The sequence below is a fragment of the Metopolophium dirhodum genome, chromosome 5 (genome assembly GCF_019925205.1).
Source record: "Metopolophium dirhodum isolate CAU chromosome 5, ASM1992520v1, whole genome shotgun sequence".
Classification (NCBI taxonomy): Eukaryota; Metazoa; Arthropoda; class Insecta; order Hemiptera; family Aphididae; genus Metopolophium; species Metopolophium dirhodum.
This window is the reverse complement of record NC_083564.1, coordinates 24,337,334-24,364,815: the sequence shown is the minus strand read 5'-3', so window position 1 is coordinate 24,364,815 and position 27,482 is coordinate 24,337,334. Positions and strand designations below refer to the sequence as shown.

The 27,482-nt window shown below is 31.0% G+C and overlaps 4 protein-coding genes across 7 annotated transcripts; 1 reads left to right on the top strand and 3 right to left on the bottom strand.

Moving 5' to 3' along the window:
• Nucleotide 1: 1 nt before the first annotated feature.
• On the bottom strand, nucleotides 2-7,888 carry LOC132945661 (gustatory receptor for sugar taste 43a-like). The gene is made up of 6 exons (XM_061015428.1): nucleotides 7,795-7,888; nucleotides 5,332-6,148; nucleotides 2,014-2,297; nucleotides 1,884-1,952; nucleotides 725-814; nucleotides 2-61 (listed from the first exon to the last, which is right to left on the bottom strand). Exons 2-6 carry the CDS (start codon nucleotides 6,092-6,094, stop codon nucleotides 2-4), a joined length of 1,266 nt encoding a protein of 421 aa, XP_060871411.1. The 5' UTR covers nucleotides 6,095-6,148; nucleotides 7,795-7,888.
• A 2,761-nt stretch (nucleotides 7,889-10,649) lies between these two features.
• LOC132945741 (ankyrin repeat domain-containing protein 13D) lies at nucleotides 10,650-20,287 on the bottom strand. Its single transcript, XM_061015494.1, has 12 exons — nucleotides 19,347-20,287; nucleotides 14,473-14,608; nucleotides 14,242-14,412; nucleotides 14,035-14,178; nucleotides 13,141-13,324; nucleotides 12,881-13,079; nucleotides 12,701-12,817; nucleotides 12,483-12,633; nucleotides 12,257-12,418; nucleotides 12,078-12,178; nucleotides 11,920-12,005; nucleotides 10,650-11,667 (listed from the first exon to the last, which is right to left on the bottom strand). The coding sequence occupies exons 1-12, from the start codon at nucleotides 19,506-19,508 to the stop codon at nucleotides 11,448-11,450; spliced, it is 1,833 nt and encodes a 610-aa protein (XP_060871477.1). The 5' UTR covers nucleotides 19,509-20,287; the 3' UTR covers nucleotides 10,650-11,447.
• A 2,390-nt stretch (nucleotides 20,288-22,677) lies between these two features.
• On the top strand, nucleotides 22,678-24,379 carry LOC132945744 (sulfiredoxin). 3 transcript variants are annotated; one of them, XM_061015500.1, is made up of 3 exons: nucleotides 22,678-22,886; nucleotides 23,635-23,771; nucleotides 24,032-24,379. In XM_061015500.1, the coding sequence occupies exons 2-3, from the start codon at nucleotides 23,637-23,639 to the stop codon at nucleotides 24,239-24,241; spliced, it is 345 nt and encodes a 114-aa protein (XP_060871483.1). In that variant the 5' UTR covers nucleotides 22,678-22,886; nucleotides 23,635-23,636; the 3' UTR covers nucleotides 24,242-24,379. The 3 variants fall into 3 exon arrangements, with proteins under 3 accessions (XP_060871483.1, XP_060871481.1, XP_060871482.1); XM_061015498.1 differs by having other exon boundaries at nucleotides 22,678-22,997; XM_061015499.1 differs by lacking the exon at nucleotides 22,678-22,886 and adding an exon at nucleotides 23,097-23,425.
• On the bottom strand, nucleotides 23,698-27,375 carry LOC132945743 (eukaryotic translation initiation factor 3 subunit E-like). 2 transcript variants are annotated; one of them, XM_061015497.1, is made up of 10 exons: nucleotides 27,056-27,375; nucleotides 26,746-26,862; nucleotides 26,498-26,659; nucleotides 25,630-25,752; nucleotides 25,324-25,556; nucleotides 25,137-25,254; nucleotides 24,824-25,035; nucleotides 24,530-24,764; nucleotides 24,423-24,465; nucleotides 23,698-24,340 (listed from the first exon to the last, which is right to left on the bottom strand). In XM_061015497.1, exons 1-9 carry the CDS (start codon nucleotides 27,143-27,145, stop codon nucleotides 24,439-24,441), a joined length of 1,317 nt encoding a protein of 438 aa, XP_060871480.1. In that variant the 5' UTR covers nucleotides 27,146-27,375; the 3' UTR covers nucleotides 23,698-24,340; nucleotides 24,423-24,438. The 2 variants fall into 2 exon arrangements, with proteins under 2 accessions (XP_060871480.1, XP_060871479.1); XM_061015496.1 differs by having other exon boundaries at nucleotides 24,318-24,465; nucleotides 27,056-27,374.
• Between the last annotated feature and the right edge of the window lie 107 nt (nucleotides 27,376-27,482).

Below are 27,482 nucleotides of genomic sequence, written 5' to 3'. Positions count from 1 at the left end.
TCTAGTCGGAGTTTTGGAATTGAATCAAGATCACCAAATACGTAAGCGCGGTTCCGATAATCTGAAATTTGTATTATTACATTAAAATATAGTCTTCGTTAGTTGCGTACACAGATATTTTCGATATTCAATGGGAGGGATTACATTAAAAAACTTATATAAAAACCAAAATATTATTTTAATTTTATTAATTTTTATAAATCTATATATACAAGGTAAAAAATAATAAGGGGCGGGGTTTAACCACCCAACCCTTCCTCTCACAGTGTGCCCCACTGGTCTTAGTAATAATACATATGGTACGATATAGAATAAAAAGTGCTAGTAACGAGGACATATTTTTACATTTACATAATATACACAATATAACTGTTAAAATAATTTGATAAATATCGAAAAGATACTCAACAATATCCTTTAAGAGTTAAAATTATTTGTATTAATAAAATTGAGTATCGTCCATATAGATATAATATAGTTAAAAATAAGATTATAATATAATGCCTTAGTAAAATTATTTGGTTTACTATGAAAAAAAATATCCCACTATATAAAATCAGTGACATCTTCGACTAAAATTTTTTGGAGAGGGATCAAAATCTAAAAATTGAATGACCATAAAAATTCAATTATTTCAGAAAACAAATTCGACAATTATAAACCTACAAACAGTTCTTTACTATATAAACCTAAATACGGCATGAAAATGTATGGGTAATTGTACCGTTGTAATGGTGGATCGATGTAAATTTACAATTCCGCAAGCTGAAAAATCGATTGCATACTTTTGCAATTGAAGAACGAATATCTCCAACTGAAAAATAGAAAATAAGTCTATATATAATAAATTATATCTATAATTATAAGAGATGGCAAGATTTAGTGAAGAATGACGTGGAAGAACTTGGAGGAGGAAGTGATTGGAAGGCATGAGCAGGAGACCGAGAGGGATGGAAAGCTGGATGTATGAATGTATGATGGGATACATGATGGTCCTAGAGGCCGCAAACACCCCAAAAAAAAAAATAATAATAATTATACTTATGGCTAATAACTACACGTTTATCCAACTGATAATAATTATATTAATATTTGAAAATTATTATTTATTGTTGCATACCTGTATATAGATTTACAATTTTGTAAATTTATCGTAATATTTAAAACAAATTACGTTAAAATTATTGTAATAATTGTATGAGGCACTACCAGGCCCAGATTATAGTGTGGCCAGGAGGGGGGCATGTATGTGGTCCCACTACAGATATCGAACAATAGTGGGCCCCTGGCGCTAAAGTACGTTTTCTATAATATAATAATATCAAACAATATAGGAAAGAAGAGTGAGTGCATGCTAAATTCCCGTTTTCTAAACGTATTTTAATACAATACATTCTAGTTATATATATGTACATTGTACAGTAAATACAGATAATAAGTAAATAGGTACCTATAATTATCAACAATCGTAACTATATTATGTACTGGTAACTAACGGATGGACGAACACTACAGGGATTTTATTTAAAAATTATTTAAGTATAATTTTTTTTTATCTCTGAAGTGTATTATATTTGTTTGTGGGTTTAGGCTATAGGTACCTACTAATATTTTTATTATGTTTATGGGCCACTAAAATTGTTTGGGCCAGGGCTCAGAATTATCTTAATCCGGACTAGTGTATATAGGTGCTATCGAAATTATTAATCACACATTTATAATATTATTATATAGGATTAAATAAATTGCAATATAACAAAAGAGAAGTGAACTCATATATTCAGCTTTTAACACAGAATGCCTACCATTAATACTTTTTACAACTATAATATTAGCACAATTAATTATAATTTGTATTATTAATATTTTTTTTAATAGATTACCTGTTTCATATCACCTGGTTCTATATCAATAGTTAGATATTTACATATGATCACAGCTGTTTTTTCACCCTATATGTAATACATAACACATTATAATTTACAATCAATTTAGAAGGTATTTCTTATTAACTTTTGTAGTAGCGTACGACGTGGGTAATACGATTAATAATAAATGACTCAAGTGGGTCAGCACCCAGAGAACTTGGATCAGAATGAATTTAATATCTGTAGAACCATAAATCACCGGATAAAATAAATTTATGATTATAAAATACGGGGTCACAATTAGTTGCACGCAATTGCAAAACAGCTGCAGAAATAATTGCCAGCCAAATTTATCATTGACTATTTTTATACTATTACAAAGACTCCAGTGAAGATCTTGTAATTTGGCGATTGAAATATTTTTCATATCTATAAATAACAACAAATAAAATATTTAATATATATTGTGGTAATGTTCACTCGTCTAATCTAGTTATACGATTAAAAATACTTAAAATATAACAAATTCTTGTCGAATATTATAAAGTATTTTATAGTAGGTATAGGATTGATTTTACAATTTACGCCATTTATTAGGTACCTACAACAAATTTAGTTTTTTGTACCTATTTTTAACTCTTTTATACCTCAACCTGGATCGACATAATTATATAATAGATACCATTTATTATTAAATACCATTGATATCATCAAACTAATAACGAGATTGTCCGTGGAGTCTGAGACACCAAACAAATAAAAATATTTGGAAATTGATTAAGTATAATATAATATAAAATGTTTATCATTATTTTACTCAATATGTTTATTTTTTATTTAAAAGTCGAAATTAAACTGTCCGTTTTTTTTTTTGTCTATTATTTTATGCAATATGTGTTTATGTATACCTACCTAATAACTAATAAATATTAACTATTAATTATTATATAGCCTAATAGCCTATAGTGCCCTGTACGGCTATACCTACTATAACGATCACTCAACTAAGCACCAACGTCGAATATTATACATCACACTATAATAGCATGACGTATACAATTTATTTTAGTTAGCCACACATTTTCCCCCCTATGCTTCCTACATTCCTACCACCCAATCACTTTACCTATACTTTATATTATGCCTAGTGTATCCTCAGTTTTTATTTTTATACTAGTATACAATCATCCAATCACTTTGTCTTCACTACTTCTCAGTTTTAATGTTTACGCAAACTGATTGGATATTCAATATTATTAAGATTATTCATCACAAAATATCGACTTTATAATACAATATACGGGTTTTTTAATAAAGAAAACGTAGTTTATCTCTATTAACCTTCCCAGCTTTTTCAATGCACTGTTATAGTTCCGGATTTCCAGCGACTGCAATTTATTTTAAAATGCAAGGCACGGATATATATATATATATTATATAGATGTATAATATAATATGTACGATATACCCACTCGTATACTGTTACAGTGTTACGTCTACAAGACTCTGCCTATACGTTGAACTACCGATATATGTATTTTCAACACGAATCATTGGTGGTAACACTAAAACCTATCAGTTAAATTAAAAGCGTCAATCACGTGTCATGCACTGCAGAGGTTGATAACCTATGAAAATATTAAAATAAACTTTCACGCTTTCTATAACCCGCAGTATATAATCCGACGATATATTGAGGAAGCCATATGTGATATGTATATTATGTATAAATTGGCTTACATAATATACAAATATAAAATATTACATACATATTATTACATTAGGTATAAATATAATAATATTACTGTCAATATTCGTGTGGTTATCATAATTCATAATTAAGACATACTACCTATATAGGTACTAAAAAGTTCATTGTAGCGCGGTGTGGCGCGGTCCGTACACTCAACTGCGGAAATGCTCCGAGTGTACGTATCGGCCGGTGTTGCTAGCTCCCGGATGGGTGACCACTCGGAATCTTTTAAAAATCTTAGTGCTATCTAAATTCTATAAACCCTATGAGGGCAAGGCAGATGTTACTCGACGAATACGTTGAAGTAGAACATTATAATAGTACCTAGGTAACGAGTTCCTATATACATTTGTATTATCATACAAGTATACAACGTCTGAGATACTTTTGTACACGAGTAAATTTCAAGTTGTACATTATAATAATTAATAGGTATTAAAATATGTTTCTAATTGTCTATGGTAGACAAATAGATAATATTATCTTATATATTATTTTTTGTTCAAATATATTGTGGCTAAGTCTGTTTTATGCCTCGTCTAAAAAAAATTTCGATGTCGAAAAATAAAACATCATACTTGGGTATCTGTGTGACCGTGTCAGGTGTTGTCGTGTTGATAACGCACAAGAGGCCGAGTTCAGAAACTTATATACACTCCGTCTCAAAGTAGAATACAACGATTCTGCGCACATTTTTCCTCTTCCACTGGTCACTAATACCTATGCCGATACAAGGGAGATGCACGCCGCTGGTCAGAAACACGTCACCGAACGGTTTATTCTACTTTGAGACAATGAGACGTACTATAGCCAAGTGTTAAGCAATAAAAATAAAAGAACATTGTTGCTCGTTATTAGTCATTAATATTATTTAATACCAACATAAGCTACATTAAAGTATAGGAGTGAAGTGAGGTGTTAGACTAAAGAATGAGTAGATTTACCTATGTATGTGTCACTATCATAGGCGCAAATAGGGAGGGAGGCTTTAGGGTCAAAGCCCACCCCAAAAAAAAATGCAATAGCTCCCCTCCCAAACATTTCCTAAATTGTACCTATTTAGTTTCTTCAATATTATTATGGTTGGGTTTCAGCCACCACCCCCCTTCAAATCTCAAACGATATTTGCGTCTATGATCACTATGTACTTTGAAAGGCTAACTTTTTTTGTTAAATGGACTTAAACTTGACCTATATCTTTACTAAAGTATAATTTCTTTCCAAAATATCTATAGACCTTTGGTAGTTAGTACAGAAGGTGCAAGCGTGCTCCACGTGCAGGTTTATTGGTATTTGGTGGAATGTAAATACCAGGGGGGAGTTGTATTAAACCCTCATTTCAGTAGGTACCAATTTAAACATAATAAAAATAAATCAACAATTCTTGAAAAACTTGTATTTCATTTATTTTATATTAAATTAAACAAAACACAGATACCTACCCCAAGTATACTTATGAGTTATGACTTATCTATATTATAATATTATTAAAGCTGTACATGTTGGCAATTAGGTAGGTACTATACGGCCATATGAAAAAAAAAAAATTTAGGTACCTACTATAATTTATTTTTGTACCTAATGGCTATAATATTATACTCACTTTAGGCATAGTTAGGTTCTACAATATAGGTACGTAGTACGTACTAGGTACCTACCTACCAAATAATCATTATAAATACTATTTTTGTTATTATATTATACTTGTACCGTATTGACGGTCGGCCATGGCCACCGGATTGTTGGACACGACGACCGTTGTGTGACCGGCGAACGTCCACACCCGTTGCGGGGGTCGACAGCCGCGGCCACGGTGGCTGTGGTCGAACGCCGCCGCCGCGCCCGCCTGGAAGCCCGCGAGCTTGCATTCGATCGCCGCGTTGATGTCCTCGAACCGGCGCCCGATGTTCCAAGCGATCTGCGCGTACATGAGCATGGTGGCCAGGTCGATGAACATGTACACGTAGCACACACCGTACATCCAGGTGGCCGGGCTGAGCGTGTTCCACAAGTAACCGTCGACGGCGAACAGAGCCGCGTGGAACGTGACCAGCGCCAGCGTGTACCTCGCCGCCGGCTGGCCGGTGGACACCCGGAGCACGGCGTCCGCGTGGTTCAGGTGTCGCTCGATGTCCTGCAGCATGGCGTGCCGGCCCGCGGAGCACGTGATCGCCAGCCCGCACACCAAGCACTGGAGCGTCACCTGGAGCGCGGTGACGATGGCCGAGGACGTGTTCTGTATGCGCAAAGACCGGCCCGTCGCGGACGCTCGCGTGTCCTCCATTACGGCCCATGCCCCGCCGGTCACGCACGCGACCAACACGGCTAAGTTGAACGCGTACCACCAGACGCTGAACGTGTAGTACGGCTGAGGCTGCACGCTGCTGTCGACGGCTGGTTTCCGCCGCAGTGTCACCGGTGCGATGAACAAGCATTGCCACACTTTCAGCAGGACCTTTGAACAATGGTACATGACGCCGTTCGTTCGTTCGTTCGTTCAGCATTCGCCGTATTAAAAAAATTATACCTATATAATGTATTCAGTGAGATGCTGCTGACAACAACAAACATCGATTGTACTCCTATAGGTACCAAATACCTAGGACCTAGGTCGTAGGTCGGTGCAATAATTAACAGTGGTGCAGGTTTTTGGAATTGTTTCTGGTGGCAGGGGGGAAGGGTTCCAATATGATATCATCGAGAATATTATTATATTATATTTACCCATTCGTCTTTTATAAAAATAATTTTAATTAACTTGCACTAAAAAGTTAACGAAAAATATAGACTTTTTACTTACGTATGTACATGTATATTCTGTTTATCTATGTCTTACTCAATCCATTCAACAAAAAAATATTAATTTATTCAGAACCTGTGGGGTTCAAACCCCTCTGGGTCCCCCCTCCTCTCGCAAAACCATCACTGAGATTTAGTACAGACCAACGAACTAGTTTATAGGTCAGATTTGGCTATGAGCATTGTGCATCTATTCTGTTTATTGTATGGATAGGTTAGGTCATTAAATATATAGGTACCATGGGTCTGGAAATCGCCTACTGGGCAAAAAGTTTCTGTGAAAAATTGTGGCTAATTTAATATAGGAACCGATATTTAGTAATACGTTATTACCTAATATTAAGTATTAGCCACAGTTTATAATATAAGTGGTTCCCAATTGGTGGTTTATAATAACGTTTGTGCTTTATTTTTACGTTGAACTTAACATTATAACTATTGTTTTTGAATCTTGTAGTCTATATATAAGTATGAATCTTATAAGTTATAACTATGAACAATCCAAAGTTCGCAAACATATGTTAACAGTAAGTTATATTTTTAAATACTTTATCCCTGTTTGATTTAAAAATACCTATTGAATTTAATAAAATATATTAGTTTATTTCTGTAATTCAAATTGCAATAAGATACAAAGCTGAAAAACTGTTTGGTGTACCTACCCTACTAAATACTTATATAACATTAACTTTATTATGCCGTTTCAAGTTGTATAATTGTTATAAATATTTTTTTAATAAAATCTATTATTTCATCTTTCATTCATGCCATAATATTTAAACAATATTTGACACCTAGACTAACACTAACTTGCCAGTTATAGCTACTTACTAAAAATCCTAGGATGATTGAAAATAACCTATTCTGGATAATAAATTCCGCCAGTTTGATAGTTTTTACGTCAAAGTGTGGTAATTACCTATCTATAATTCTATACATACCAAAAATAACAATATAATTTATAAAAAGAAAAAAAATTAAATGTTAAACGTTAAACAGAAAACAAAAAATTAAAATGATGTTTAAAAATATAAAAACGATAAACATTAAAATTGTATAACATTTAAATATCCAAAAACGTAAAAATTATTTATTTATTTTAAATTTAATCCCTGATTGAAACTCAACTATCGTGAAAAAACAATTTATTGAAATGTAATGTATTTAGTTAGCCAGTTTTAATGCCAATTTTCCGAGACCGATTTATAATCTCAGTTAGTCCCTTCTAAGACGCCAGGTAGATAATTTGAATTTTGATGAACATAGAAGATAGGTTACCTACCTACCTATCTAATTGGAGAAGTAAACTTTGAACCACGAACTAAGATTATAGGTAACAATTATACTCATTAATCTGAATAAACAATTACCTACCTAGGTACGTTAGTTAGTGGTATAGGTAACACACTACCTGCTGACCATGGACATATTTCAACTCGAACAAGTTATCACTATTGTGGTATTGAAGTTTGAATGATATGCATAATCCCTTTTGGCAGACTAGTGGAGTAGTGAACATGCATGATACGAGTGAACTGATATGGTTAAACACTGCCTCCTTTGTCGCTGCGCCGGTTCAAAACGAAAAAAATATAGGTTGTTTGATGATATATTATTAATACCTATCCTATAAGTCTAATATATTTTATAGGTTTACACGCGTTTAGTGAGACCAGCGCTCTTATTATAAGAACCGGGGTCTAACAATTTCATGACCTAGAAAATGCCTAAACAAACATGCACTCGTGAATTAAAAACTGGCAAAATATTTATTGAAATATGCCTTGAAAAGTTCAGAAATATGCAGAAAAAAAAAAGAAATCATATGTATTTTTTGGAATTACAAGAAATATGCATTAACTAATATTTTTAAAAGTTATATTTTAATTTGTTTAAAATTAATCACGAAAAATAAATTTCAATAATAATCTAATAAGATAAATATCCAGTCAGTCGTTCAATTTAAATCTGAACATTTTAATACAATTCCCATATATTTTAACTTTATACAGTGCAAAAATATAAGTTATTGCATTTTACATAAAATTTTGGCCATAAATATGCTAAAATATATGCCCAATAAAATAGATTGACGCATAAATATGCAAAATAGCCAAAAATCTATAAATATGCAAAGTAAAACTTCACAATATACTTAACCATGATTTACCTACCTTAAAGTGGATTTTTATGTCAGCTAGCATTAAATACGACTTGCAAGATTGATTTGCAAATGCATGAACTTACGAGCGACGAGCCTCGATAAGTGATAGCGACTAGTGATAGGTTTTGAATAACACTAGGTATTCATGTATTACACCTGTTACACCTAATATTGTAGAATTTACCACACATTTTATTTTAAACTTGTAAACAAAAACATTCTATTGACGAGCGTCAAATATAGCCCAAATCTTCATCGCTGTCGTGTAAGTCTCATTATAGTAGGTAGGTAGGTACCATGATGTTCTATAGGATATTACATTATATTATAAGTTATGGATTAGAAATTATTTATGCGTGTACCTATATAATATAATATTGTTTGGGACTTTGGGTACTTGTTTTTTTAATTTTGTATAGTCCGCCGTTATCAAAACAAAACTTCGGTATTTTTTTTAAATGTGACAGGTAGGTTATATAACACTACAAAACGTCATAATAAAACCAAAAAATCGGACGTTGAGCTATTTTATTGTACCCATTCTTCGCCAACGCACATTATTTATGTTGTTTTTTTATATTGTGACGATATAAAATGCTCTATATTCTATAGTCTATACATTAATTAATACCAATTATATTTAGTAGGTATACCTACTTTATCATAATATCAAATAACAGTTGTAGGTTACAAGTGTACGTACAACAAATCTGACGTTTATCCATCATCAGCAATATTATTATTTACCTGATAAATATATAATGGCGCTTTTGACAGTTATTTTTTGTTTCTGGTACCAATCTACTGGCTTTTGAGTTCTGACATATAATGGCATATAAATACTGTAACTACCCACGTCCATAGTTGTACTATATGCCAATTTATAATTCATATAAATTGTTTTTTTCTTACAGGCAACGTCTGTCAACCTCACTACCTACTCGTATGTATTTTAGACTTTAGAATGAAATATATGTTGCTATATTATATGATAGGTACCTATCTACATGTTAAATTATAACAACACGCTCATTGTTCCAAAAAAAATGCAACTCAAACTGTCTCAAAGTTAAAACAACATGTTGATTTGGCAATGACTTTAGTGTTATTCTAATCCGTAATTGAGCTAGCTTGTATATTGTTTCTAGTAAATAATTTTGAATAATCCTTGCCCGTTGCACCATTTTTTTTTTTTATAAAAATTAAAAACTATTTAGTCTTCACAGTTGTAGTTAGGGATCAAATTAAAACATTTGAATTAATTAAACTAAAGAAATCGCCAAGCAATATAGATTTGGGGACTCAAGAATGATGATGAGTGATGAGTGATCACTCTTGATATTAATGTTCAGTACAATTCTCTTGTACATCAGAGTATCAGACATCTAGTAATTTTACTATTCTTTGTATTGATAACAAATAATAATCAGTAATGCATAAGATAATACCTTAAGCATTAGCTATTAAGTATCAACAGATACAATACCTAATAAATTACAAAATTAAAGACATGTAATATAATATTAGGTATGTAGGTATATGATTTAATAATATATTTAACAACACAAAATATAATAATTAATTAACTTCTGACTAGCTACAATTAATATTCCTTTCTAATTTTTTTTTTTTTTTTGTTAATGGAAAATGGTTAAATAAATATTTAATAATAATAAATAAACATAATTTATATTATTAAATAATTGAATACATTTAAAAAACCCAATACAAATAGGACTGGATAGTGGATAATGAGTATACAAGTAATTAATAGAATTGCAAAAGAGTTTAACAAAAAAATATATATATTATACATAATATATAGTAATTAAAACTAATCAATCATACACATATTTTAGATTAAAAATGATAAAAATATAAATATTTTATAAATAATTTTTTTTTTTTAAAAGCTTAGGAGAAATATTATAATAAGCATGCCAATATTATACTAATAGGTATTTTAGGTTTAAACATTTTAAGTCTTTTGCTGTAAAATTGATACACAAAAATAATAAAATAAGTGAATAATACATTTGGGTGTAATTTACAAATAAATAATAAATTATTGTTAAAAAAATATTAAAATATAGGGAAAATTATTTGTTATAATTTACATAATATTTTACTATTAATAAAATTTAGTTAAATATTTAAAAAAAGGAATTCCAACGAGGCTATATTTTATCTAACGACCAAAATAATTAACTGGAAATGTTTTATATTTTTATATATATATATAATATATACTCTGTCTTACATAAGAGTAACCTCATGTGGCGGGCTTCTGCGTACGGCAGCAGTAATGAGGGTGTGGCTAACATGTGCCAAGTGACATGCTCTTAGGACCGTCACTTTATTATTTCAACAACCCCTAGTTTGCATTTAGCTAAGATTAACACGGTAAAGTAATTTTTAAAGCAGCCAATCGTCGGAAACGAAAGCTAACAATGAAAGTTGATTTAATCTAGGAGTGTGGTAAGACCAAACCAGACACCAATCGGTCATCGCTTACGATTACTCTCATATGGTATAAATTATATTCTAGATACAGAAATATTTCTTATAAATAAGACATAACCAATAAACTGTAATAAAATAAAATTAGGTGATAATCGGAGAGGTGAAATTGAAATACATAGGGAATTTGCAATACATAAAATTACAGGCAATATATATTGCACATATTTAAATCAAAAATATTTTCATAGTATAAAAATATATCAAAATTTAAACTCTTTATAATTGTTAACTCACCATCTTACAATAATTATTTAGTTTTTATTTTAATTATTTTGTAAATTTTTAATGGGACACAGAAAGTAAAACAATAATAAAACAAATAATAATAAATAAAAATAAATTATTTTTCGGTCAGAGATAGTTGTAATATTTTTTCTAACATTTCTTCTTCCATACGTGCCTGTAGTTCAGCCTGCCTTTTTTCTTCAATAGACAACCTCAATACTGCTTTAAGATCAGCATCTGCATCATCAGCCGCTGCATTTTCAACTAAATCTGGTGCTTCTGATTGTGAAACCGCAGGCACAAATGTACACTCGGTCAAACTTGCATGGATTGCTCTACAAGGAAATTAACTAAATGTTCATACAAGCCAAGCAAAGGTATAATTTGACACTAAATATATTAGTTGGATAATAAGTTAATAACCAATATTTTTAAAATATTAAACAACTTGGTCCAAGGGAGATTTATTTTAAGGTTCAAATTAGAGGAATCAAGCGTTTTATTGTCCTCTCTTTTTAAATGGTAACCTGTTTAAATACACTTATATTGAAAAATATTTATGATAAAATGTTTGGACATATTTTTACCTTTGTAATTCTTCATCAGCTGGGTCAAAATAGAGGTCATTGGGAGTATTTGGTCGTTGAACTTGTAAAGCTTCCCAAATATCAACCTTTTTAAAAAAATATTAATAATTTTTAAATTAATATTGTTAAAATATAAAAAATATTGCATAATTACTTACTTGATCTTCTTCAGCTCCAGTTTCTAAAAGACTCTGTCGAACAGCAAATTGAAGTAGTTCTTCATCATTGTCCATACCAATTTGACGTCTTTGTTCAGCACCTTTAACAAATAACAATTTAATTAATACAATAAATAAAATTAATAAAATTTTAAATTGTATTAAAAATTTTATTTTACCCAGGACTACATAACTTCTGGGAGGAAAAAATACAGAATCTTCAACTACACAGAATATTTTTCCATTGTTTTCTAATGTTTGAACACCTTCTATAGCTTTATCTGTCCCAAATAAGTTACCAAATGTGATTTGGGCATTGGAAATATGGTATAGTGGTATTTCTATAAAATAATAACCATTTAAGTATTTATTATTTAACTTATAGGTAGTTGACAGATTAAATACCAATTTTAACTGGAAATCCTGAAGGTAGCTGCATTTCAATGAAATCCTTTAGTTTGGCAAAATGAGAACTAGTAATTGCCATTAAATCAACAATTGGCATAATCTGTTCTTTCAAACTAAGTGGATAATCTTCACTAAGCCACAAATTAGCCTGAAAATATTTTAATTCATGATATCAATGATTCAAATTTTATACTAGACATAATGTTTAAACTTACCTTGATTTTTGTGACTTTTGTAGTTTGCTCAATTGGCTTCCGTATATATCTACCTTTGATATCAACCAATTCATCAAAATATTCAGCCATAGTAACTTCAAGTTCTGATTTAACTGGCTAAGAGGCAATATTTTAAACACAAAATACTTAATTAAAAACTTAAAATTATTATTAACTTACACATGTTTCTTCACTTGAGCCTAAAATTGACTGGATGGGATTTTTTGTATTATTTAATTTTGCCTTTTCAGTTTCATTCATATGTTCTGTTCTCGATTTGGTAACAAATTCCACATTACTTGCATTAAATACTTTACAATTATAATCACTAATTATTTCTGATTTATCTTGCCGCCAACCCCAAATACCACTTTTATTCCTATAATACAAATAAAACATTAATATTTTTGTAAATTTCTCATAAAATATTCATACAATACCTTTCAAAACTAATTTTTTTAGTATCTATATCAAAACTAACAATAGGAGCAGACAATCTGCTGGCTATAGTATCATCTGATGGACGCATCACTTCAATACCTTGATCTAAAGGTATCATTTGTATTTCTTCTACATATACCCTGTGTGCTTCATGATCTACTTCTAAAAATGTAGCTGATTTACCTAATAAAACAAAATATTAAGCATTTTATTAAGTTCAAATAGTTTTAATAACTTTACAAAATAAACCATAGTTAATAACAATCTATTTTATAGAATACAAGGTTAATTTCTAATAATATAATCATAATAAGGTAATAGTACTATAATTAATAACTTATAGGTACTGAGTTTTTTTAGTATAATATACAATCTTTCAGAAAACCTGTGCTTCTAAGGTTCAAATTTAAGTAATATATGTGTATATTTTTCAACTAAATAATGGTAAACATGAATTTATAATGAATGACAAATCATTAAAATTATAATAATATTTTTAATGCTTCACTCATTTTAATGCTCATTACTACTTTCAAAATTATAAAATTTCACAACATATAAAATTTTAAAATCTTATACATTAAAAAATATAGCAACCCAGGGTATTAAATGCAAAATATAATAAAAATTTCTTAGAGAGCATACCTCAAACCTACAAACAAATATTATACGTTTATAATATTAAAAATTAAAACAATTGTAGATTGGAAAACTATATATTAGGCAATGAAAATTGATTCTAGATAACTTATATTTTGTTATTATGAAAGATTTAACCTTCGTTAAGTTGAAATATGAACGTTCGTTCTGATTTGTAAAGTGTTGCAGCTGTAATATCACAACATAATTGACATAAGCCATGCAAATAAATATAAATAATCAACTTCACTTACTTTGACCCAAAAATATGTAACTCAAATTTCCACGTTCCCAATTACCCTGGTCAAAACCCAATAATGTGGTATCGATTCGCACATTAGATCCCTGTTTAAATATTTTGTATGTATCACTTGGACACATTCTTGATACTAATGGAACTAAAAACCAAACAATGTAATAAATTTGACTCATATTAACAATTCTTGATTCAAAAAACCTACCCCAACTAATAAATTCCCATTTCATTTCTACATAAAAATCAGGCGATTCTTCAAGTAGCTTTAACAGTTTTGAAACGTCAGTGGCTCGATCTGAATGACGTTGATAATCTCTGTGTTCCATAACAAGCTTGACCATTTCTGGATCGCCTGTAGCAATTGCTTCTTGTAAAGCTATACAAATTATATTAATGATTAAGAACATTATCAAACCAATTTTTTTTTTTTTTTTACCAGTCCATCCTTCGTCATTCTTTACATTAACATTAGCTCCTCTGGTTATTAATAATCTGGTTGATTCTATGTCACCTAATGTAATAGCTAACATCAAAGGAGTACGACCTCTGGGATCTAGTTTATCTAGTTGATTCTAAAACAGAAACATATAAACAATACACAAGTTAAATTAATTTACCCATACAATAAATTTAAAGCAATGGTATGTTAAAGTAGCTCATGTGATTTGCGTAAGATGGTGCACAGCAAATTATATGATACATAGGATGTCAATGAAAAATTTTTTTTTTATATATACATACCAAAAATAATTGTTTTAAGATCTTTAGAATGGTAGAATGGTAAAATAAAAATGGATTTATGGTGTGACTAATATCCTTATAGGGTATGGCTTGTGGCGTAATTGCAGGGGGAGCAAGGAGGAGGGCACTTGCCATTGCTTTCATTTTTGGGTGACTTCTGTAAAAACAAACACTTTGGAATACATAGAATAAAAATATATTTTAACAGTAGGGGGGGGGGGAGGCTCAGGGTTTTGATTTTGGTTAGTAAATTATTCCTTTCCCCCTAGTATTTTACCCAGTTACTGACAAAGAGCACTAAAAATAGGTCTGGTACACAACAAATTTGTGCTCCACAAAGTTGTTTAATTATAAGAACGAATATCTGTCAAAGTCAAAAGCCACAAATATTTTTCTTTTTTAATAAATAATTTTTAAATTGCTAACTATCTACGTGTATAAATTATTACAATTCAAATTTTTATACAAATTTAACATTTTTTTTTTTTTTTTGTTGGACGGTTCATCTTCATTTACTACTGTACAGTGTGTACCATAGCACAAACTACTGCTATACCAGCACTGATGTAAAGTGTCAAACATTTTTTTTCTTGTTATACATCGGTAATTATTGTCAAAAAATTGAGGAAAAATCTAACCAATTGTTATCATCTTAGTTTAATGTTCAAAATAATGACATAGGTATTATGGTCATGTTCACCTCATTTTTTTTTAAAGTTTATCATTGACTAAAAATATTAAATATTTTAATACAATATTGTTTATTATTTATTATGAAATTATTTTTTTTAAATAAAATATAAAATATATAAACATTTTCTTATTTTCATAAACATATAAATATAATAGATTATAGGTAAATGTATATGTTTGATCATCTGAACTACTTAAAACAATAAAAATTTTAAAAAAATAAGTATAAAATAGAATATAATTTGATAATTTGATTTGATAATTATACGCCCCGAAGAGCATTTGGTTAACAAAAATAAGCGAAGTAGGTAAATTACATAAGTAGAAAATAAATTGACAATTATATATAGATAAAAGGTAAAAAGTAAAGTGGTAGGACTAAAGTTGGTTTAATAGGTGTAACATTCTGTGGAGAGGCTGGTTGTGACCATACGAGGTGAGATGGGTAGGGATGGAGAAAAGAGAATGGTGTCTAGTAGAGTAGGAGGGAACGCGAAATGAAACAGTGGCTAGTAGGTCGGGGGAGTCGATGGTACCGTTGAGGAGAGACGAGATGAACATGAGATCTGCGTGTTTACGGCGAGATGTCAGAGTTGGGATATTGAGAGTGGAGCGTATAACGTTATAATCATGAGCTGTGTGCTCAATATTTAATAAAAAGGCAGCAAAAGACAGGAAACGATTTTGTACTCGTTCCAGACGCAATTGATCACAGGCCAGATAAGGAAACCAAACTACCGATCCATACTCGAGGATGGAACGGACAAGGCTGAAGTAGAGGGTACGGAGACAGGTGGCGGAGGTAAAGAGGGATGTGTTTCGTTTGATGAATCCGAGGATCTTCAAGCTCTTTCCAACAGTGACATTTAAGTGGTGTTTGAAGGAGTGTGGGCGATAGAAAGAAGCCTAAGTCTTTGATAAGATGGACGCGAGAGAGGGGGGAGCTGCCAAGGTGGTATGAGTGTAGTAAGGGGCTGCGATTCCTAGAGAAAGTCATAGCGTGACATTTGTCCAAGTTGAGGGGCAGGTTTAGGCGACGCGTCCAAACGAAGAAATCATCCAATTCGGCTTGTAATAAAAGGCAGTCAGCGGGTGAGTCAATTTTACAAAAAATTTTTATGTCGTCCGCAAATAGGAGAACCTTGGCAAAAGAGAAACACTTATCTATGGAGTTTACAAATATTATAAAAAGAAGAGGACTCAGATGACCTCCCTGTGGAACACCAGAGGAAATTACTGACAACTCTGAAACGGCTCCTTTTAGTTTAACAAATTGTCTACGAGATGTTAAGTAGGATGCGAACCAGGAGATGAGTGGTTGGCCGATACCGAGCGAGTCAAGTGTGGCAATGAGAAGTCCATGGTCTACTGAGTCAAACGCTTTCTTGAAGTCAGTAAAGATTGTGTCAACTTGACTATTTGCTTCAAAACTGTTTAGTATGTAGGTGGTGAAAGAAATGCTACTGGTGATGGTTGACTTGCCAGGACGGAAACCATGTTGAGAGTCAATAACTATGTTAATATAATTAATAATTAATAAAAATGGCTGAAAATTCCGACATAAAAATGATACAATTTGAAAAAACCTTTGATTATCGATTTTTTTGTTATTTCTAAACACATATTTTTTAGCCTTTGTTCAAATTTTTTTTTTTTGTTAAAAGTTTACCAGTTTGGATATTTAACAATTTAATAATTGCTTTTGAATTTGATTCAAGTAGTTCAGTTGATCAAAAATATACATTTATAATTTATTATATTTATGAAAATATTTTAAAATATTATAATAATAATATAAATAATATTATTAAATAGTGAACTTTAAAAAAAAAATTGGTTGGAAAATGTCCTACTAGCTACTACACCGAAAACAGTCTATCCACGATTCAGGTATTATAATATTATTGTTAAATGGACAAATGATCTGCAAATATCTAATATACAAAATATTATGTTTGACTTTATTATTTTACATTTAAGACAAGTATCTATTTCTATAATAACAGTAATATAAATCTGGTTTGTCGTCTATGAACAAAAGTTTTAAATTATAGGTCAATAATCTCATACAGTAATGTAGTAAAGTATCTAAAGTATAATTATTATTCTGAAACTACTAAATTAACTATGTTAATGATTGAAAGACAAGTAAAATAAACTTTGTGACAAGTATTCTCAAAAGTTAAGAAGATTATGTGTATATAGGTATTGTAACATATTGAACATTCTATTTTTTTTTTTTTTTAATAACATACATGTCTATTGATTTATGCTTTTAAGAAGCCATTGCTATGTAATAATTTAATTAATTTAATTGTATTAGATATTGTTTACTTGTAGGTATACATAATTTAACATAAATATTATCTTACTTACTGATTTTCAAAAACATTTTTAAAATAATATTTTTTAACAAATTATAATTAAATTAACACATAAATGAGTGTTCCTGTAAAGTTTACAGTGTAAACGTATATATTTATTTATTAATATATTAACATGTAATAAATCACTTTCATTGACATTACTTCATACTTGTACAGTTGTACCACAAAAATATAATTTAATTCTTTAAAGCATCAAATAAAATTGTATCTATAGTAGGTACTAACATAGGTCATTGCACAGGTGCAGCAAATTAAGCTTTCATTGCATCTGACAATTTAATAAAAAAGGCTCATATAGATGAATAATTTTAAAAATATTGAATTTAAAATTAAAATAAAATACGAATGTTCAATGTTGTTTGAATGAAAAATGTTAATCAATGCGAGTGGTTACTTGTACTGTAACAGTGTAGTACACATACAGTTAGCAGCATCTACATTATTCTTTAGACAGGCGATAACTGTTAAATCAGGGCACTGCACACATTAACAGATCCCATAATACTTTATCATATTATAATTGAATGATACAAGTACATAATTTTTACCTCGCATACCTTTTACATATACCATAATGAGGGAAATAAATGGCCAACGTGGGCTACTTTTTTTTCTGTTGGATGGGTTAAAGATGTGTGGCTATCATAAATTCCTGTTAGTACAATGCCTATTGTTACTACATATGTCATCAATTAAGAATACAGAAAAGCAAATTTTTAGTTATTATAAAATTAATGTTTCAGTAAGAAAAATAGTAGTACATTAAAATTCATTAAATGTAATGCCTAAATATACCTAATAGGTACTTGGGTTATATAAATGGTTGTGAAATTGTAATTATTGGTAATACAAAGTCTATAAAGTATAGTTACACCAAATAATCTTTTTTCCAAACATGTATTTTACACAAAAAAATTACTATTTAACTAAGCAAATTTCAAACCAAAGTTCTTAGAAAGTACCAAGACCAACCGTTGAACTCATTTATACTTTTTGTTTTAATTAAACTTTATTGAAAACAAGAAACATTTAGGTAGTTACTCACAGTTTATAATTAGAGTAATGAATTACTAAGCAATTATGACGAATGTAATAAAAATGTAAAGAACCTCGATTAAAAAGAAAAAATAAATAAAAATTATGATATTAAGATTTTGAATTCTTCCAGTGTAGTGAAAAAATTTATAAAAACCTTAAATGAACAAAATATATATTTATGAAAAAAGATGGGAAAATATAGTTGAGACTGCCTAATCAATACCTAGTCACGTTATTGATCTCTACGGTAGGTATTGATCTAGGCCAACTGTGGTTGGAATATTAGATAAATGTACTTCAAGGTACTTATGTCATTATATGTATGAGATAAATATTAAAATGAAAGTTATACTTTTTGGTCAAATCGGTCAATTCAAAACTTATTTTTTTTTTTGTAAGGAGTTATGCGAAGAACACCGGTGCGCTTTAACAACGTCAACACACAATTTACCTTGACGGCGGGCTGTTGACCGGAACCAGTTGCATCCAGCTTCTCCTCCAGCAGTTTGTGTTCACGCAACCATATCAGATAGTGCAACGGGAAATCGACCCTGGCGCGCGCCTCCCATCGTTGGCCGGAGACCAGCTCCGGTCGTCCTTCGGAGGAGGACATGTCCGCTAATGTCCCGCACACGGACAACTGCGCAGCGGTAACTCAATAGTCAATATTATACTCGCCGGACGCAATGTCGGAAGTGATTAAAACGACGAGCGCATCAAGACGACGACGACGTGACGGTGACCACTGACCACCCACCGCACATTAACTATAATATCAGACAGGTATAATGTACGCACACTCAAACGCAAGAACACGAAACGATGTCGGGCGCGCGCGCATCCGCCGAGAGTAATAAAATAAATAAATAAAAAAATATAATAATAATTGTTGTTATATTCTGTAATAGTATCGTCGTTGTCGGATCAAAAGATCAAATAGGTGAGTGCAACAACAATAATCTAAAGAGGATGTAGGTAAAAAAAATAGCTTTCGCCGGAACAAATTGCCGACTGAGGGCAGCTGCCTGCTACAATATGGGTAGTGTATATTAAAAGAATACGGTAAAAAGTTCAAACTGTTCAAATCTGAGGACAATAGTCGTAGACCGAGCTTGACACTGTCGAGTACTCGGTGTTTGGGCCTCTCGGGTAATCAAGAATTTTTGGGTGTAATCACTAATCACAGTGATTCTTGACAGTTGACGGATATAACTACATAATATGTATTGGTATTATTTTCGGTCGTTCGCTAGGCGCCGCCGCAGTACTACAGCAGACAGCAGTGTGAACAAACTACAATGTACGTAAACATAAATAATAAACATCATAAACAAAATAATATGTATTATTGATATTATTATTTATTATCTATGTTGGCGGGTGTGTCGGTGGTCGGTACTCGGTAGCTGCTATAAAACATAATATTATTATTATGTAGTATCACCTATATCGGTTGACTCCATAGATAATAAGAGATTAATAATAATAGATTTATTATCTATGGGTATCAGTCATGTAAGTAAAGTTGGTCAGAGATGCAGCAGCAGCTGCAGACAGATAGCGATTGAGGTACTTTTCCAAAAGCCCGTGGAAGAAAAAATAAATAAACTATCCAAATGAGCCGAACTCAAATCAGTTCGTTATTCGGTCCAGAATTTAGTGTACCTAAAATCTAAATGCCCCACCAGTCACCACTCACCATCAAGGAAAAATAGATAATAGTTTTTCAGGAATGCTCGACAGTAACACCATGATTTCCAAGATATAAATGTGTTTCAAGTGTTTATTTTTTTAGGTCATTTTTAGACCTATTTTTAGAAATATTGAAAAAATATAATATATAAATATACATATTGTACTTGTACTAAAAAACCAGGGTAGGCAATCTGTTTTTTAATTAGAACTTAAATCTTGATTTCCGAAGAAATTCAGAGTTAATTCGGGGGATTTTTCGATATTTTTAAAGGCATTTAAATCCGAGACCTAGCTATTGTACATATTACCACAGAACAATATTACATAGGTCATAGGTTAGAGGCACTGTGTATCGCCGAGGCCTATATTATAGGTATACTAAAAAAATACTAGACGGATTTTAACAAAAAACAATCGTGAATATTTAAATTTTCAACAGAAGCAAAACAGACACGGCAGATAGATATATTATAGGTATTGATTAATATAATAGTCAATAGATACAGTATTAGATACCTATATACTCGGCGAATTTTGTTTCTATTGTCTGGTTGCAATTGGTCACTATTAGGCAAGGCTTGTAGTGGGAAAAAATTCCAGGGGGGACTACAGTAACTGTCTCCTTATAGTTTTGAACGTTCCATATATAATTTTATGTATAATATACAAATATCTAATGTACCTATATGCAATGTGTAAACAGTGATCGTGTAAGCATACTCATCCCACTTTTAACCCTGAATAATGTTAATCCTAATTTGTAAAAAAGGGGACGTTTTTTAACCGCCGTCTGAGGTAGGGGGGCTGTGTAGGGGTGCCCACTTTAACTCCTGGCTATAGGTACATAAGAAATACAAGCTTCTTATAGTATAATAGTTAGGTATCACTATCAGCCGCATATGGAGCGTCCCAGTGTTTGGAAGGAACGGATTCCTGGAACAAATTCCTTTTTTAAAGAACGGCACGATGAACGAATTCCTTTTTATAAAAAAAAGAACGAGAAAATGAACTAGTTCTTTTTTACAAGGAAAAATAACAAAATCGTTCGTTCCTTTCTAGTTCCAATAATTTACACAAATAAGTATGTAAATAATTGAAATTAAGGTATATTTTTTAATGCGTATAATGTATATTGCTAATTAGTGATCGTTATCGAGTATCTACGTTAAGACAATCGACATACGTTGGCCAACAATTTAATTTTGAAGAAAATGTCAAAATAGAATTATAAAATATGTACCTACCTGTATATATTAGAATCAAAAATTAAAGAAGTATGCTTATAAAAAAAAACTTTAATGATTAAATAAGAATTTTTATTTTATTTGGAACTATAAAAGGAACTCGTTCGTTTTCCAGAGGAACGAATTTTTTTTTTTAAGGACCAAGGAACGGAACGTATTCGTTTTTTTAAAAAAAGAACTAGGAACGGAACAAATTACTTTTTATAAGGAACTTGCCAAACACTGGAGCGTCCATATGGGTTTTACTTGTCCCCGGGTCGCACGCCAGATTATACAGCTAGTTTATTATATAACATATTAATATATGTCCAGAAAATCACCATAATTACTTTTTATGTATTCATCGATTCCAGCGATTTTTCTTTTGCCTTGTAATGGTTTGTGTTAGTAACAAACGGCGAACAGCTCAGCAGTCAGCTCTCTCTCGCTCGATTAGTTGTAGCACAGAACAATAGATTAGTAAACCTCTCGTCGTTTTTTATTGTACCCGCAATCTTTATGTGAGCCATTGTTTCAGACTAAAATTTTTGGTTCGTTTTAAACTTTTAATGGTGCTTTTTTTGTTTTTATATTAAACGTTGTTCATCTATTCTGTGGTATCATGTTTATAATCATAGTAGCAAATAGGGGGGTTTTAGGGGCTACCCCCCCCCTAACACTTTTGCGCCTATAATTATAATTCTATATTGGTACAACACTGGCCGGGAACCTCTACAACTAGTACCAAAGACTACATATTCCGTCAATGACTACACTAGTTCCACTAGTCTACAGTACAATTAAGTGATAATAAAAATAATGTACATTAGTTTATTAACTTAACAGATAACACAGTAACTGTACAGTGTAAGACGTTCGCTCTCGAAGTTAATTTTTATAGTTGTTATAGCCTATAGGTATTCTCTAACTATAACTAGACGTAAAACCAAACCCAAGAGAGTGGGAATTAATATTTGATAAAAATACTCAATGGGCATTGGTTATTGGAACTTGGAAGTGGCAATAATTCGACATGATTCATGAAAGCTGAGTGTAAATTAGTTACATAATAAGTAATAACTTGACCACTTTTTAAAAAGTATAGTGTAGTATTTTATTTGTTATCCACGGTCCAAATGTTATGAATCAATTTAAAAGATTTTTAGTATCCGGAAAAAATTTAGGTAAGGAAAGTTAAAGATACTATGCAATATTACAATTATTATAATCAGCAGTCTACCAGATTATTACAGTATAATAGTCAGTTATCAAAGTATGCGATAAAAGATATAGTAATCTCGCAACTCTTGGGATACACATCTACTACCAATTATAAACATACAAAGTAATAACTTATAATGACATCAATACCGGCATTAAATTAAAAGTTATACTTTCAAACATGCAATTGTTCCAACAATTGTCTTGAATGCAAGCATAATAATCATAATATCAATATTAAAGTCATTTTAACACAATTAAATTTAATAAGTTTGAAAAATTCTGCCGATTACAATTTTTGAGAAAAAAGGTATACTTACTTTCTCTCTGACACAAAATGTGTCTTACGCACAGAATGCACGAGGCTAGTTTTTCAAGCTTGGATATTAAGGTAATGCTAGTAAGCTAGTAATTGTAGCTTTGTTTTTAAGCTATTGAATATGCTAGTAAGCTAACATATCAAGGCAGGCTAGTTTAATAGGATTGCGTTCTATTTTTTTGAGCTAGTATTGTTCCAAGCCAGGATAGGCGCTGAGAATGTCTAGCTAAAAAAACAAGTCTTATGTATTTGGGGCATCACAAATAACTTAACTGTTTTAGTTATGAACAAAAGGTGTACAAGTGTCCACTCGGCTGGTATTGAACAAATACATGAAATGCCTCTTAATGAAATCATACGACCAATTCCACCACAAGTAGATGAAGGAAAGGTTAAGAGTTTAATGGATACTTTGTCAGTAAGTGTATTACAATATTTAATGATGTAAAAGTACAAAAAAAAAAAAATCAAAAAAATTATACATCAAATAAACAGTAACAATCAAAACAAAAAATATTGGAAGTTTTATGTTCTACTTATTTTAAAGGAAACAATATACACATTTTACTGAATAAAATATAAAAAATTGTTTATTTGCATAAATAAAATATGCTTTTTCTTAAATTTAAATGTACAAACTTATTTTACAGATAATATAATAAAAAGTTTTTGATTTAGGATCCAGATCTCACAGATTCAGTACCACCAATAGACGTGCTATGGATAGTAGGAAGAGAGGGTGGTAATTACTTTTATTCATTTGGTGGATGTCATCGGTATGAAGCTCACAAACGTTTAAAAAAAGACACAGTAAAAGTAAAATTGGTATCTTCAAATATTCAAGATTTACACAACTACTTGGGAGCATCCACACCTGATCTTAAATGATAATATTATCTTATTACTGTTAATTAATTTTAAATGGATTTCGAGGGGTTTCAGGTTTTCAAAAAAATTCAGCAAATGAATTGAAAGTTATTTTAATAACTAAAAAGAAATAAATAAAATAACATTTCATAAATAATATTATTATTGTTTTATTGAATAATAACACTTGTTGAGAACTTACCATTATTAACAGCTTTTCAAGGATTGTACCAAAGTGGATCTTGCTGCAAAATATATATAATTTTATGAAAAAACCTAATTAAGGAAAATTAAAAATATTTAACTTACTTCTTGAGTTTTAGCTTTGACTTTTCTTTCGATGAGTTGTTGTAGTGCTTCTGATCTTACTGATAATGTATCTATTTTCTCTAAAAGCTGTTGATAGGGAGATAATGGTTGTGTCCCCATAACAACATGTCCAAGTTTTGAGTCAATCTTTGCATCTAACCTGGCATTCCTGATGAGGTTTACAATCCAGCATTCAGCCTCCTCTGGGTTCATATTAAGCTTCTCAGCTAACATGCTATATAATAAAAAAAATTATTTTAATGTTATGAAATTATAATTACAATATATACATACCCAATACTAATGCACTGATGAATACGACAAAATGTTTCAAAAATCATCAAACGAGCATTTTCTACAAAATCATCAAGGCACGCAGTCAAAAAGAAGTCATTAAAAAGAACAATTTGGCATTCGTGTAATTTGTCTCTAGCTCCTTCAAAATCAAAGTTAACGTAGAGATTTTCTAGAAGTTCAGTTATAGGGTCACGGTAGGTATATGATTCCTAAATACAGTTTTAGTATTAATACATTTTTAAAGTTTATACTTTATATTAATAAACAATTAATTTAAATGTTTAAAGTTATGAAATGTTGTTAAACTCACCTGTTGAATAACCTTAACAAGATCCTTCATAGCTGCTCTTCTGGAACGATTGATGATTACTGCAGTGGCCAAGTAGCGAAGAATGTGTGGACACATGGTTTGAATAGCATTTAAATAGCTGATAACAAACTAATTTGTAAATATATAATATAATATAATATTGTTACTAGTATTCACAATATATTACTTTGGCCTGTACAGAAACATGTCAATAATAAGGTCACGTCCCTTGACATGATTGAAAAACACAAATAGACTCCAATGAATTAACCAAGTTCGTTGTTGTAGCAAATGCAATGGAGAACCATTAGTATTGGAATCAATGTACTCTCGCAGTTTGTTTAAATCTTCAAGAGCAGTTTCCCAATTTTGAATAAGAATTTCAGATGCTAATTTTCCCCAAAGAACATTCAAGTAGTTCTAAACAATAATTCAAAGATTATAAATATAGTACGATAAATTCAATAAGAATTTTACTCATTGATGAATTTACCTTATCAGTAGGCGACATAACTAATAAATAAAAGTACAAATGACTTGTTGTACCAGCGTAATTTCCACAATCGTAATGGTACTTGGCAAATTTGTACATACTTTCCATCATTTCTACTTTAAACTAAATAAACAATAAAGTAGATAATTTAATAATTAGATATTAAATAACAATTTGTAAAATATTAAACAATTTTGTTTAGTACATTTCAATGGTAATTTCAGGTTTTTGCAAATACCATGAGAGTGATATACTATATAGTTCTATACCATGATTATTATCAACAGAGTTCCATAATATTTTTTGTTCTTATAAGCACACTAAACAAAAAATGCTTTAGCTTAATGACTTAAAATTAGACTTCAGAGTAAAACATGGTGTTCAATATTGTAATTAAAAAACCCTGGGAGATGTGGAGAAGCTCTTCCTCACTAAAAAAAATAAAGTGCATTCTGTGATATTATGGTAGTTGCGACCCTAGTGACCTGTGTACTAAAAAACATAAGGTAGTCTCCATTTTTCCTAAATTCTGATTTTGGGATTGTCTCTATAACCAAGGTCCATTTACCTTTTTGACCAATATAAAACAATCTATACTGATTTAAGATTTTAAAATTATGCTAATTATATTACAACAACATTGATATCTATTTAGGTAGTTATAGTTCATATCTTATAATAGATAATATATTTTTTAGAAATACATTTAATATAGGTATTCCTCATATTAACTGCATAAGTAATTTAATAATAGTTAGGTAGGTATACTTCGAAAAGTAAGAGTTTAAATAAAATCAACAGATTAAAGGTTCAAAGGAATTTAAAATAACATAAATAATAAGTTATATAGAATAGAAATACCACTTACGTTGAATTCATTAGTCAAATAAGTCGACAGTGTTTTAGGATCCCGCATAGTTTCCATATTTTTCATGACTTTATCATCTTTAAGGAAATTCATCACAACATCAACTTCACTTTGAAATTGATTCAGCTGAGATACAATTTGATCTCTTCTAGTTTTCATTTCCTGATATCATAAAGTTTCGATAAAATAAAATATATCGTAGGTAGGTTGTGAGTTCTACAATAATAGTAGTCAGTGTAGGTACATACCTCGGGTACTTCTTTTTCAGGATTCAACTGTTTGTAAATTTCGATAACATAATCCATCATGTTAGTCTTATTAAGAATGTCTAATTTGGCTTGCAAAATTTCATTCTCGTTGTAGATCTAAACAAATGGTTTGAGGTCAGTCAAAAATTTAACAACATCGTTAGACAGGTACACACAATGCGCGGGACAATTCGGTTTTCACTACCTAAACTTCACTAAAAACTCAATTCCACTATGAATCGTGTGTCCGTAATCGAACGGATTACGTCTGCCGCCGAGTGGAGACGGGAAAAAACGGAAAAATGCTTACCTTTTTCGCCCACAAGAACTCCAGCAGCGGGGCGACCAAATGCCGGTCCAGGTATTTGGTCATCTTGCTCGTCAAATCGAACTTGGCCATGTTTGTGAGTGACAATTATGGATTCCGTACTTCAATGAATGTAACAACTGATTCGGTCGATGGGAAAAAATTAACACGAAATCCAAAAATTCTATTTCGAAAACCAGCGTACGCCGCACGACGCCGAATATCAAGCTGAAACTTGAAAGCTTCGGAACGTCGGAGTGGCGTTACATGTAATTTTTTGAGGTTAAGTCACTGCAGGATCGCGCGTTTCCAAAGACCCTACACCAAATATTATATTATCTATGCCGTGCACGCACATTATAGTACCATATAGGCCTATAAACTAAATATGGTGAGGGCATTTCACTCCGCCCTGTCGTCAATGCACGGG